Source organism: Hesperophylax consimilis, chromosome 22, assembly GCF_061612785.1.
Source record: "Hesperophylax consimilis isolate HC1 chromosome 22, BYU_Hcon_1.0, whole genome shotgun sequence".
NCBI classification, from domain to species: Eukaryota; Metazoa; Arthropoda; class Insecta; order Trichoptera; family Limnephilidae; genus Hesperophylax; species Hesperophylax consimilis.
The window spans coordinates 24,813,442-24,827,440 of record NC_142857.1 but is presented as its reverse complement, the minus strand read 5'-3'; the positions used below and the strand labels follow the sequence as shown (position 1 = coordinate 24,827,440).

The following is a 13,999-nucleotide window of genomic DNA, read 5'->3' as shown; positions in this document are numbered from 1 at the left end:
CGGTATGGTTCTTCTGAATAATGATGAAGCAGGATAAGCAACGGGAATTTCTTGCTACCCCTTTAGTTCTTTGTTAGTGCTTATTCCGGCCATTTCTTCTTGTCACATGATTTCCGATTCTTCAACGTTTCATTTCCATAGTCAAAATGTCCTCAAACTTAGTTTTTAAGTCTGTGTGAAGTACATTTAAATGTTGAACGTCATTATTACCCTGGACGTTTTTCAAAAACAAGTTGGGAATGTAGGAAAATTCACGGCTTCCGATGTGCAATGTTTCGCTTCAATATATTAATAATGACGAGAAAAGGAACGTATAATTTTATTTATATACCTCAATTAACAACTTTACGAAATATAAAAATACAAATATCAAATAAGTAAATTCTCAGTCTATTATTAGTATTACGTAAACTGTGTTATTTGTGTTGGGTTTATTGTCATTTACGAAACCCCTAAATATTGACTTGAGGTAAATGGGGGTCTGCTCGTATGTACCCCCATTTGAATCTCGTGGACCCCCGAATTTTTTTCTCGCTGACATAGACCCCCAGCAAGCCGATATCGACCCCTGGGGGTCCATATAGACCATTTTGGGAACCTCTGGTTTAAATCATGCAGATTTTTGTACATATTTCACTCCATCGATCGTTTTTAAAACCATATTTCGTAGCTAAATGCTTGGTTTCGATTAACGGTACCGTAGAAAATGAGCGGAATATCAAAAGAGAGAGAGAGATAACGATTTAGGCACTTCTACCGACGGCAGCGGCTCGTGGCATTAAGCGTAGAATTCACACACGGATTTGGTTGGCGGAACGGCTCGCCGAGTAATACACGGGCGGGTGTCCCTATGTGAATTTTGCGCTTCAGTCTGGTCCTCAAACATTCTAACACGGCGGTAGTGAAATTTTAGATACCGGTAGGGATACCCTGGCACTCAACGGGTACGGGATACTCTTGCACTCAACGGGTACAAATGTTAGATATACGCTAGGGATACCCTGGCACTCAACGGGTACGGGATACCCTTGCACTCAACGGGTACAAATGTTAGATATCCGCTAGGGATACCCTGGCACTCAACGGGTACGGGATACCCTTGCACTCAACGGGTACAAATGTTAGATATCCGCTAGGGATACCCTGGCACTCAACGGGTACGGGATACCCTTGCACTCAACGGGTACAAATGTTAGATATCCGCTAGGGATACCCTGGCACTCAACGGGTACGGGATACCCTTGCACTCAACGGGTACAAATGTTAGATATCCGCTAGGGATACCCTGGCACTCAACGGGTACGGGATACCCTTGCACTCAACGGGTACAAATGTTAGATATCCGCTAGGGATACCTAATATGTATCCCTAGATAAATTTCAAATGCATGTAGGTGGCACGAGATGACTACCCAAATTTAGGTAGGTAAGATTTTTATGAATTTAATGATTTAAAAAATAAATTTATAAACCCTAAGAATCTATGAGAAACACAGTGAAATCTGGGTGGATTCATTGGCTATAAACTGCAGTAAAAAAATAATGTGTTTCTGCATTGATATTGGGAAGTATGATATTAATTAAATCAAATGGTGAACCAAACATCTGGAAGTCTCCGTCGCTTAGGACAAAGGTTAAAGGGGGAAAAATTTCATCATTTTTTGTTTTTGCATTGTGTGCACCCCGACTATTGGCGGAAACGCTTGAGCGGCGTTGTCAGTAGTCCACAACAGGTGACTAGCAGGTGTCGTAGGGCGTGACGTAGAACAGCGGGGTGGAGTACTCCTCGACTGGCTCGGCGTCCAGCAGCTGCCAGTCGGGGGTGTGCGTCCTCATATGGGCTGCGAGGGCAACCCGATGGCTGAAGGCAGCCCCGCAGTGGCACAGAAACCGGCGATCCGGGCAGTGCACCAGCATGTGACTCTTTAGGGTCTTCTGCATCTTAAACTTTTTGTCGCACTGGGTGCAGGCAAAATTTCGAAGAGCTGGAAATTATTATTGAATCAATTAATGGCAAAAAATACAACAGTTTCCCTAATATAATGCCTTCTAAATACAGGGTACTTATAACTACCAATACTTATGTATTCATACAAACAAAATGGCATTATCGATGTTGTAGCCTGAAACATTTTTTTTTTTCGAAAATTCAAGTTTTTGTATGAAGAAATTTCAGGAAATTTCAGTTTGGCATTGCACTGCACCGATTTCCTGAAAAATCTTCATTCAAAAAATTGAAAGAAAAAAAAAAACGTTTTCGGCTACAACAACATTAATAATGCTATTTTATTTTAATATTAGCACTATATTACTCCCAAAAGTCACGAGCCACCACTGCTTACAATAATAAATCACTTTTATTATTCCAATAATTTCGAATATAATAATACAGAAGGTGACCTTTTGATCCCAAGACAATATGATTACCATAAACAGAAGATTCTGTAACAAATGGCAAAATAAAAAGTTCATACTCAATACTCTATTGATAAGTCAAAGTGACAATAGAGACATCTATTGACAATTATTTGCATTATTAGTGAGCAAATCTTGGTATCCTAGTTTCAAACCTTTTTTACAAATACAGGGTTTTCCAATAAGAGATGTTATTTTAAATAGCCCGCTATTTCGGTAGATGTTACTTTTGAAGCTGTCATTTATTGACATTTGACAAATAGAAACTACGCCATTAATAAAAATGGAACGATACACGCTTCAACAACGCATTGAAATTATTAAAATTCACTTGAGTGAGTCAAATGCAAATCATCTTGAGTGATGAGGCCCATTTTCACCTCGGTGGCTTCGTCAACAATCAAAATTGTCGCATCTGGGTCTCGGAAAACCTAAGAGTTATTGTTGAAAAGCCTCTCTATCCTCAACGTGTGACTGTTTGGTGCGGTTTATGGTCCGGCGGAGTCGTTGGACCTTACTTTTTCGAAAATGAGGCTGGAGCAACAGTTACGGTGAATGGATTGCGCTATCGAGAGATGATTAATGATTTTTTATGGCCGGAATTGGATGGTATTGATCTGGACAACGTTTACTTTCAACAAGACGGCGCTACGTGCCACACAACCAACGAAACCATTGATCTTTTACGATTGAATATCAAAATAACACCTCTTATTGGAAAACCCTGTACATCAATCATTTTATTAGATCTTTAAAATTATGCAATGCACTTATTTAAAACTTATGACAAATTTATACACAGACTATCGGGCTAATTCACGCCTCATGCTGTTTCAAAATCTACCAGAAGTTCCTTATCTAACTATCCGAACAAAGACACTTCCTTTGCCCAAAAGACGAGAGAACCCTTGAAATCCGTGCTCATGTTGTTTCAATAATATGACATTCAATATGAAAGAATAGAAAGCATCAGAAAACGGTACACAAATTCTATTGATAAATGGAACAAACTTCCATAACATACCATCGATGCTACTAATGTAAACAAATTTAAATAAAAATAAACAATAACATTCTTTTTGGAGAATAGAAAGGATCAACTTATTTTAAAATTAAAACAACTCAATTACTGTTAAACTAATCGTGAAATCAGACATGAGCCCATCAGCAGAATGCTGCCTGCTCATTAAATAAATAAAAATTTAACCCATCGGCATACCTGCTGACGAGATTGGGGGGCTGTACTTTTTTCGCATCGGCATATTGCCCCCCCCTCATTGGGGCGGCTAAAACTTTTCCCACATACTTAGATAGTTCACAATCAAATTATAATCTATATAAAAGTATTTAATTTGGGGAAATATGGGGTGCAATACTGCACAGTAATCCTTCTCAAGTATGCACAGATGTCACAAATAAAAATTAGCATGCCGATGGGTTAATAACAAAAATTATTAATATTAACTTACTAGTGTGTTTGATGCTGTGTGACTTCAATTCTCTTGCAGTATGAAACGAGCTATCGCACTGCGTACAGCTGTGCTCTCGCATATTGAGATGCGTCCGTTTCACGTGCGAATTATGGTGCTGAATGGTGAAGAAGATCTTGCCGCATTCCGCGCACGCAAACCTACGACAGTCCACTCCGTGCTTCTCAAACATGTGTTTTTGTCGCGTGGAACTCGCCGAGAATCTTTCCGGACATTTACGACACCGATACAACTTGATCTTCTTATGGTAGATCTGGACATGCTGATTTAATCTGTCCCGATTTGAGTAAACTTTGCTACAAATCTGACAAGGAAATCTTCGGTTTTCGTGCAGAGATATGTGACGCTTGTAATTACTGTTCGAATGATAGCCTTTGCCACATATTTTGCAGATGTAGTTTTGGTAGTGCGATGAATGGTGGCGTACCAGATTGAAGTGCGTGTCGAATTCAATATTGCAGATGGGACACGTTGTGGCGTCTCGTGGGAGGGTCGGTTTCACGTTTGTAGGGGGTGGTTTAGGGACAGAGCGGGTGCAGAAGATGGTTCGGATGCCGCATTTTTTCCGCCAGGTTTCGTTTCCGACAGTGTTCAACCAGTCAGTGGACGCCTCATTGTTGGTTGGTATTAAATTATCTGAAAATTAGGAATAACTCAAGAATTACTATCAGCAACCGGAAAGGATATAGGTATAGCCTTGCGACAGTCAAGATCAGTGGGGCGATTGGTCATTTTACAATATGGCAATTGACCACCAATTAGGAGGTAGTAATTGACTATTATCAGGTTAACAGTTATTATTCTTACTATGACTTAAGTTACAAGCTTGGAAGTGGTAAAGACAAGGAACACAGCAGTCATATGCTTTTATTGCATATTCACTATCATGCTGTGTCATTCATACTCAAAACTCGGTTGCCTCTTTTATACATTTAGACACAAGTTCCCTTAAAACAAGCAAAATGCGATGTACTGCATTTAAAAATAAAATGATTAATACCAATAGAATCCTCTTGGAGCTGTACCGCAGCCTCCACCTGTTTGCGGAACTGGACTCCATCTTTCAGTCTCATCACACACGGTTCACAGATCTCTCCTAGCTTCTCCTTGTCGACCATCTGCAAAATATAAAATGATTAATACCAATTTCCTCTTGGAGATGTACCGCAGCCTCCACCTGTTTGCGGAAATGGACTCCATCTTTCAGTCTCATTACACATGGCTCACAGATCTCTCCGAGCTTCTCCTTGTTGACAATCTGCAAACAACAAAATTTTCAAGGAAAAATACAAAAGTGGGACCAAACCCTTTCCGCATAGGATCCTCCGTGGGATTGATACGGGGGAAAACTGGAATTTGGAAACAAAATCAAAATAATGAAATGAGAGATAGCACAGTGGGCCCCCATGGCCTGTCTCCACTTTAATTAATAAATAAATATAATCTTTCAAAATACATACTATTCGAAACACATCCACAAACAACAAAAGACTTCACTAAAACTCACTAAAAAGAGTATGCTGCTGTCAAATACAGGGTTTTCCAATAAGATATGTTATTTTGAATAGCCCGCTATTTCGGTAGATGTTACTTTTGAAGCTGTCATTTTTTGACATTTGACAAGTAGAAACTACGCCATTAATAAAAATGGAACGATACACGCTTCAACAACGCATTGAAATTATTAAAATTCACTTGAGTGAATCAAATGCAAATCATCTTGAGTGATGAGGCCCATTTCCACCTCGGTGGCTTCGTCAACAAGCAAAATTGTCGCATCTGGGGCTCGGAAAACCCAAGAGTTATTTTTGAAAAGCCTCTCTATCCTCAATGTGTGACTGTTTGGTGCAGTTTATGGTTCGGCAGAGTCATTGGACCTTACTTTTTCGAAAATGAGGCTGGAGCAACAGTTACGGTGAATGGATTGCGCTATCGAGAGATGATTAATGATTTTTTATGGCCGGAATTGGATGGTATTGATCTGGACAACGTTTAATTTCAACAAGACGGCGCTACGTGCCACACAAGCAACGAAACCATTGATCTTTTACGATTGAATATCAAAATAACACCTCTTATTGGAAAACCTTGTACATTCATTTTTCAATTGCATTTATCTTCATTGTTGGAAAAATTGAGATTAGACTTCTCTTCCATTAGTGGTTTATATACTAGTCCCAGAGAGAGGTTGTACGAGATGTAAACTTTCTAGTATCTACTGACTTCATTCAAGATGTGTGAAATGGAAGAGGACGATCGTTGATGACGTACCTACAACCTCTCTCTGGGACTACTGCAGCCTAAATTCAAGTATTAAATTTATTTAAAAAAATACATATAACAACGTTTTCGAACTTGTGCATCAGCCAATAGATTAACAAGTTTAATTATTGAAGACAATATTAGCGATTTCTAAACGAAAATCTGAAAAAGAATAATCAGAAAAGGATACGGTCACATCTAGGACACGAACCCAGGACCCTTGCCTTTCCGGGACACTGCTCTACCAACTGAGCTAATGGGACCCTATCCCCCTCGGTCACTTTTAACTGTACCATACTTCGAATAAGAACTACTAACATTGTCTTCAGTTTTTCACCGCACATTGGCAACTATCTTTATGTATGATCGCAAGATTCAACACGAACTAAATGAAATCTAGACAGCGTCTTTTTTTATCTTATTTTTTTTATTTTTTTTTAATGTGCGACATCTATTGACTTTTCTGCAAGTCTAGAATGAATATTTATTTTTCGGAATAACTTTATTGAGTAAAACCTCAAATTGTAATATTTAATTATTGAAGACAATATTAGCGATTTCTAAACGAAAATCTGAAACAGAAAAATCAGAAAAGGATACGGTCACATCTAGGACACGAACCCAGGACCCTTGTCCAGAAAAATGAAGACAATGTTGGTAGTTCTTATTCGAAGTATGATACAGTTAAAAGTGACCAAGGGGGATAGGGTCCCATTAGCTCAGTTGGTAGAGCGGTGTCCCGGAAAGACAAGGGTCCTGGGTTCCTGTCCTAGATGTGACCGTATCCTTTTCTGATTTTTCTGTTTCAGATTTTCGTTTAGAAATCGCTAATATTGTCTTCAATAATTAAATATTACAATTTGAGGTTTTACTGAATAAAGTTATTCCGAAAAATAAAGATTAACAAGTTTGCTGTCAATAGTTTCAGTATATTTTATTAGTTCAACATTAGTTTTTGGATTCCATCTAGAAGGATCAATCGTATTATTATCTTCAGTCTTCAATCACTTTTAGTAGGTGTTTATCCTTTTCGATTGTTCTGATATTTTCGGGTAGGCTGTTGAAGTATTTTTTCCTTGGATATATGTAATGATGTTTTTGTTTTTGACGAGTACGACTTTCAGTTAAAAAGCTGTGATTTTGTTTTTCTTTTATTATTTGAATTATTATGTTTTTTCGGACAAGATAATTAAATTTTAATACTTTAAATTCTTCAAAAATTAGGTGTGTTGGATAACCTCTTAAAAAATTAAATTTTTGGCAAGTGATCAGACCATACAGCATCATATTGGACATCTACGCTAGTTATAGCATTTTCCAGAGCTTTTTTGATGACACAGTAATTGAACCAGCTTGGACATAATTCACATTTGTACAATGATGCCTCAATTGTACAAGTACAATTTAATTTTAAAAAGAATTTTTTTTATTTAGAATTATCACAAATAAAAAATGTGTTTAACTGGCTGCGTAAGATTTGGCAACACAGCCCTTTGGCAGACCCACGCATGCGCCTGACGCTTTGCGCAATAATAATGACAGCTTCGCATTGTGATTTGTTTTCGTTAATAATTTCTATTCTAATCACCTCATTCACTATTATATTAGTATAATGTAATATATTTACTATTATTCCATCAGTTATAACCCATATTGTGAACATAGTTTCAGTTACCGAAAAAGAGAGGTTATTTTGCACATATTATTTTTTACTTTTACCGATTGAATTTAATAAAACTTCCATGAAAGTAATGTTTTTTAATAACATAAATGCCTTCTTGCTCTGGGAATTATTAGTTTAATTTTTAACAATTTTTAATTGTATGAATGAGATAAAAAATGAAGTGACAATTTTCTTGGAAATAGTGTAAATAATAGGATTGTGTAATTTGAATTATGAATTCTGGGAAAAATTTTGATGTTTTGATCAAAAAGGTTTTGAAATTAAAATAATTTACTTTTTAAATATGAGAGTATATTTAAAGTACTCACATATAAAAGATAGTTTATCTAGTTTCTATAATGTTATTTGTTTTCTCGACATCTTCAAAAAAAAGAATTATACACGAGGGAACGTTTTTAAGTTCGCGGAATGGGGGGTAAGGAGTGGAAATAAAAATACAAATTTATTTTTCCTTTTCAATATATTCACCAGCTACCCTAATACATTTTTCGGATCTTTCAATTAACTTATGTATACCCTCAAAAAAAAAAGATTTGACTTTGTCTAAAAAATACGTCGAAACTGCATCCTTCACTTCTTTATCGCTTGAAAACTTTTTTCCACGAAGTTCTTTTTTCAAATTTTGAAGTTCCTCCTTCTGCACGACAACAGGCGCATTGTCGTGCAGAAGGAGGACACCTTCGGTCACTTTTCCCCTTCTTTTCTCCTTGATGGCTTCCTTTAATTACTCTAGAATTGAAGCGTAGTAAACTCCGGTTATGGAAACACCTTTATCTTTGTAATCGATCAACAGGATTCCTTCTGAGTCCCAAAAGACTGTCGCCATGATTTTTCCCAGCCGATGTGACACCTTAAACTTCTTGGGTAGTGGTGTGCCTTTCTTGTGCCACTTGTCACGAAGCAGATCTCTCAAACACATTTTAAAAAACCCCGCGAAACTAAAATTCAACGTAAATTTTGGCAACACAAAGCGGCACGCGCACAGCCCACTGTGCAACCAATGCCAAACACCAACGGTTTCTGTAGCCGTCCGCGACCGCCATTCCGAATCTAGCTTTGGTCTCAACAACATGTGCGTGTGGTTTGCTACAAAACCGGTCTCAGACGCGGAGTGCCGAAGCATTATCAGAGTCTAGCACGCGCCCGTTTTGCGCGTGTAGACGAGCACAACCCTGGTTACCACTCCACCATGACTGTGAGTAACTCCTCGATGGTCTCACAACTCCTGCATCTCCCGGGACAGCTCATGTAAGCGTATTACTAAACCTTTCCCCCATTTTGTGCCTTCTTTTAATGTCTGTTAAACACGCCTACCAGTCAGAGCAAATACAAGGTAGAGATTGTTCAATTCAATCAGCCAGGAAATAATTTAGGATGTATACTGTGTCCCCATTTGTGTTATACAATGTACCTGTTGACTGTAAATACACTCATTTATCATCCCCATAGGAGTTTTATTTGACGAGGGAAGGTGGAGTCTAGATTGTTGAATGTCCCCCGTGTAAAGGCATAATTTGCTGACCTAACCTGAGCTTAATAAATAGATTCTCATGAATTCTACCTCTGATCTGCTAAAGCCGGCACCGGAGCCCTACGCGGTCCTCAACACTGGCGCATAACGTGGGGAGCTCCAAACACAACACTGGCGCCCCACGCCAATACACAACACACTGCATAGAGTCCTGTTTAGACTCAGGTTCATAATGATGAACCCAAGTTTCATCACCAGTAACAATTTGAGCCAACACTCCATCTTTGTATTCCCTACAGAGGTCCAAAAATGCATGAAAATACTCCACGCGCTGTTGTTTTTGAGGCGGCGTGAGCATTCTCGGCAACCATCTTGCGCTGACTTTAGTCATGCCAAGATGGTTGTGAATAATTGAGAAAATGGTTGTATCTGATACTCCAACCATTTCTGCGAGCTGTTTCTTCTTGAGTCGGGCATCTTCTATTATTATTAATATTTCGACTTTTGAACCATGGGTAGTCTTCAAGCGACTCCCTGCCATGTTTAAAGAGGGTACGCCACTTGTAAACCATAGTTTTACTTGGACAAGACTCCCCGTAAACGGATGACAATGATCTGAACTGATTTTCCTTGCTTGGTAAGGAATTTTATAACAGCGCGGAACTCGATTTTCTCCAATTCTCCCCTTGGTTGACTTGTTTGGTCGACGATAGCTCAAAGACTAATGACCTAATTACGATAAAACCCGGTATTTATACTAATAATGAGTTGCTCAATTAGTACCTAATTCAGCGACACCCCCACTAAACACCTACTTACCCATTCCACGAACTTAATTACGCCCCTTCGTAGAATATTTAAAAAGCCGTGAAAATTATGTCCAAAAGTAAGGTTATGTTGTTAAAATGTTATTGCATACCTCTATGTTGTAACACGTAAAAAACATCTCGATATAGTCTTCAATATCATCTTCATAGATGTATTTGTGGTGGATGTTCCTCAAATCTGCCGTAGAGCGGCAAATGCAACAGAGTCCCGGTATAAATTTGGTCATCGTCACTTTCTTGGACAGAAGGCTTTTTTCTAATTTCTCCTTCTCAATAGCAAAACTGAAAAGTGTTTTTAAATTATTATATTAATATATTGTTAGTAGTGTAGGCATGCTAATATCTACAAGTGTTAAACCAAAACCTCCAAGATAACGCTTTCCCCTTTTGAATGCACGGAGAATGAAAAAATGTGGATGGGAAAGTCTCCTTTTCGAGTGTTTGAGGAAATATTCGTCGTAGTGTTAATTGTCGTGGAAACGATCTCTGGAAACGCGGCTCAACTTGTATAAGAAACTCCAAAAGATGTTTTTTTAAATTTTTTTTGCTATTCATTTATTTTAAAGTGCATTAATAAAAAAAGATACATTGAAAAAAAATATATGAATACATAAATTTTTGTAGAATCTCATATAAGTTAGTAGGCTGCTTTGAATGAGTGTCCCGGCCTTTGTAATCTGGGAGGTTTTGGTTTTCGACCATTCAATTTGGTTGGTGCCAACCGTTGAGTAAGGACAACGCGACGGTTGGTTCAATTTCGTCAGTTGCTACTCTGGGGTACACGCAGTTCAACTTGGTTGGACAGTTGGGTGAATAGGTGGTGGTTGAATACTCTGACGGTACAATCATTCAATTTGACTGCCACCTTAAGGTGATTCATGATAGAATCCACGACATGAGCAATCCAAAATCACCACTCTCAGCCAGCATGGAATTTTTTACCATTTTCTTGAATAGATTCAACGAACCTATAGTTTTTATATTTTCACCGAGAATATTATAAAGCAACGGAGCTTTATAACAAAAACTCCTTTGTCCAAAGGATGTCCTGGTATTCATCAGCTGATACGTTAAAGAATTATCTATGGGTTTATATCTTCAGTGAGTACTGGTCATGTAATTTGAATGCAAGACTAGAGATTTAATAATGTGTTCTTGCAATACAAACTATCCAACTATTATTAATTTTGAATGTTTACCCCTTCTCATATCTTATCCTCTTTTTAAGCATAGATAGATTGAAACGCATGTCTGCCAGGCCTAGCAAAAATTATTGTTATCGACATACAAATAAATACATTTTCCTAACCGTTGCACTTTTAATAGGCACAGATTATAGAAACTACACTCCGTTTCAACTTAATTACTACAAAAAACAACCACTTACATTGGGATAGATCAAAGTTCAAAATTTACCTTATAAAACGATCCCTTTGATGTCATTTTTTACTTTTTTGTATGGAGTGATAAAATTTTACCATAGTTGTTTCTTGCAGTAATTGTTGAAACAGGGAAATAATTACCATGTAGGTATATTTAAAAAAAAACAATGCAGAATACAAACAGCATAACGACACTTGTCAACATAAGTATTATATAAATATACAAGAAAAATGCCGATTGCAATAGAACGAAACGGAACCTTGCTTGGTGGACCAAAATTGGAAGAGACTTCGTTTCTGTGGTTCTTTTTATCACCAGCCAAATAATGCAATTAACAAGAAAAAAATCCATAATCTACTATCCTTCCAGTCCTCGTTCAAAATTCGTGTGGACTGCAACAGAATCCCTGTATTTATAGAAGACACATAAAATAATGATATAAATACATAATTATATTTCAACTTACTTCTGGATGGCCAAGAGTTGGTAAAGTTTGATCAAATGAGAGTACGGTGATGTCATTTTAGAAGTTATTCAAGAATGTTTTGCCGCAATACCGTTAAATTAATCAACAGCGGAACATTCAAATGAAAGAAAAATATACAACTTTGAGGTTATGTTATTTTATTCGCTATCTGTCAAACGTTTCCATAGACGAAAGCAATTTGAGCTGGAGACAGGTGACAGATGCTGTCAAAATAAACTAACGATGTTTTGAAACAAATACCACCTGTAGAATTTTAAACTATTAGAAACAATTACGGAAATATGTTAAAAAAACTAACAATTATAGCGGCGAAAACTAGAACTACAATTTTATAATATACAAAATTTTAACCATTCACACATTACTTCTTTTCGAATTGTTAGTTCACATTTATTCCGCTAGAAAATGTTGTAGTCGAAATATATTACGCAAAGTATGAAAAGCTTCCCATGCTTTTCCATGAACGGTGTTTTCTTTGGGGTGAGTGGGGTATTTATGGAGTGGGGAGTTTTGGTCAATTCAATTCAAAACACGCACTTTAATTAAATTATATGCAGGTTTATTGCATTATTTCAATCAATCCATTAAATATACCGGCGGTTTCTGATGGATTACGACAAATATTTTATGTTTTCAGCAATTCCGTTATATTTTCAGTTAATTATTATTATTGTGAGGCAACAGGCCGGCCGGATGCACAATTTTCATATTGCACACCCTAGCCGGTGTATTGAATTGTGCGCAGGTGACCTTCGATCCTTGCAACCGATGCATCTAAACATCAAGCCTGGGATGCGTGCTATCTACACGTCTCCAGAAATTTTAAAAATCAAATTAGATCAATCAGTTTTCCATCTTGAAATCGTCACAAATTTCGCGCCATTTGCTGACTGCACGGACGGGAGGCTGAAGAATCTCTACAACGAGGTAAGTAATTAGGTAGATATTCAATCCATTTGATTTGCGACGAGAGTGCTTTATTTATGTTGATTATTTGCGTTTCAAGATGGCTCCACACTACCTCTTCTAAAGTAGGCTTGCGAAAATTCGTACTTATGTTTGCGTTTTTATATTTTTTAGTAAATATATTTTATTGCCTATAAAAATCAATCTTTTCCATGTAGTTTCCGATATTTCCACGAGTTTTCTTCTGATTCGTCTTCATATTTACTAGGTCATCCATTTTATTACATATTATTTCAACTCTCGCCAGGTACCTCGGTCAAATGTACGACCTTTTTAACAGTTTTATTCAATGATCCTTCTGTCCTACAATCATAAACCTTCTATTATATGTAATACTAGTGAACCCCACAATGCTTTGCTATTGCTAATGTATTTTTCGGGCGTCTACGACTTCCACTCTCTAAACACTCTATACTCTGGCACTAATAACAACAAACTTTGAAATTATTTTTCGAAATCAGTCGACTACTTCTTGAGTTTTCCCGGCACAAACAAACGTAGGCTGAATTTTAATATATATAGATTGTCATCATCAGCATTTGCTGAATATAGGGCTCCCAAACTAAAGATTGCGGGTACCTAACATTAAGTAAATGGCTACTATATTGAACATCTCCTCATTTATACTGCATTTAATCCACAATTACGTATACATACCGCATTCTAAGAAGAAAAACAGCTGTCATTCATCTAATGCTAAATGAGACCTCCCCAATTTAACATTGCTAATGATTTTAAGAAAGAGTACTAGATTGGATACTTAATAAGAAAATAGGGTTTATGAATCTTCATTTGTAGCAGCTGTTGTTTATTCAATGCTATATTAAGGCCTCCCCAATTTAACATTGTTAATAAAGGGACTAGATATACATACATACACCAGAGTATAACAAGAAAGGGGGGTTTATCATCATCTTCATTCGTAGCAGCTATTGTTTATTCAATGCTACATAAAGGCCTCCCCAATTTAACATTGTTAATAAAGAGACTAGATATATATATATATATACACCAG

General features: G+C 37.2%; 1 protein-coding gene across 1 annotated transcript; it reads right to left on the bottom strand.

Moving 5' to 3' along the window:
• Positions 1–1,463: 1,463 nt before the first annotated feature.
• Positions 1,464–12,158, bottom strand: LOC149413339 (uncharacterized). The gene is made up of 5 exons (XM_089644885.1): positions 11,998–12,158; positions 10,241–10,430; positions 4,905–5,022; positions 3,884–4,540; positions 1,464–1,984 (listed from the first exon to the last, which is right to left on the bottom strand). The coding sequence occupies exons 1-5, from the start codon at positions 12,051–12,053 to the stop codon at positions 1,737–1,739; spliced, it is 1,269 nt and encodes a 422-aa protein (XP_089501011.1). The 5' UTR covers positions 12,054–12,158; the 3' UTR covers positions 1,464–1,736.
• Positions 12,159–13,999: the final 1,841 nt, after the last annotated feature.

Excerpts from the sequence above, each read along its gene's own strand:
- LOC149413339 (XM_089644885.1), bottom strand. The coding sequence starts at position 12,053 with ATGACATCACCGTACTCTCATTTGATCAAACTTTACCAACTCTTGGCC. Across the intron at positions 5,023-10,240 it reads TTACGTGTTACAACATAGAG|ATGGTCGACAAGGAGAAGCT; the intron begins GTATGCAATAAC and ends TATATTTTGCAG. Across the intron at positions 1,985-3,883 it reads ACACAGCATCAAACACACTA|CTCTTCGAAATTTTGCCTGC; the intron begins GTAAGTTAATAT and ends AATAATTTCCAG.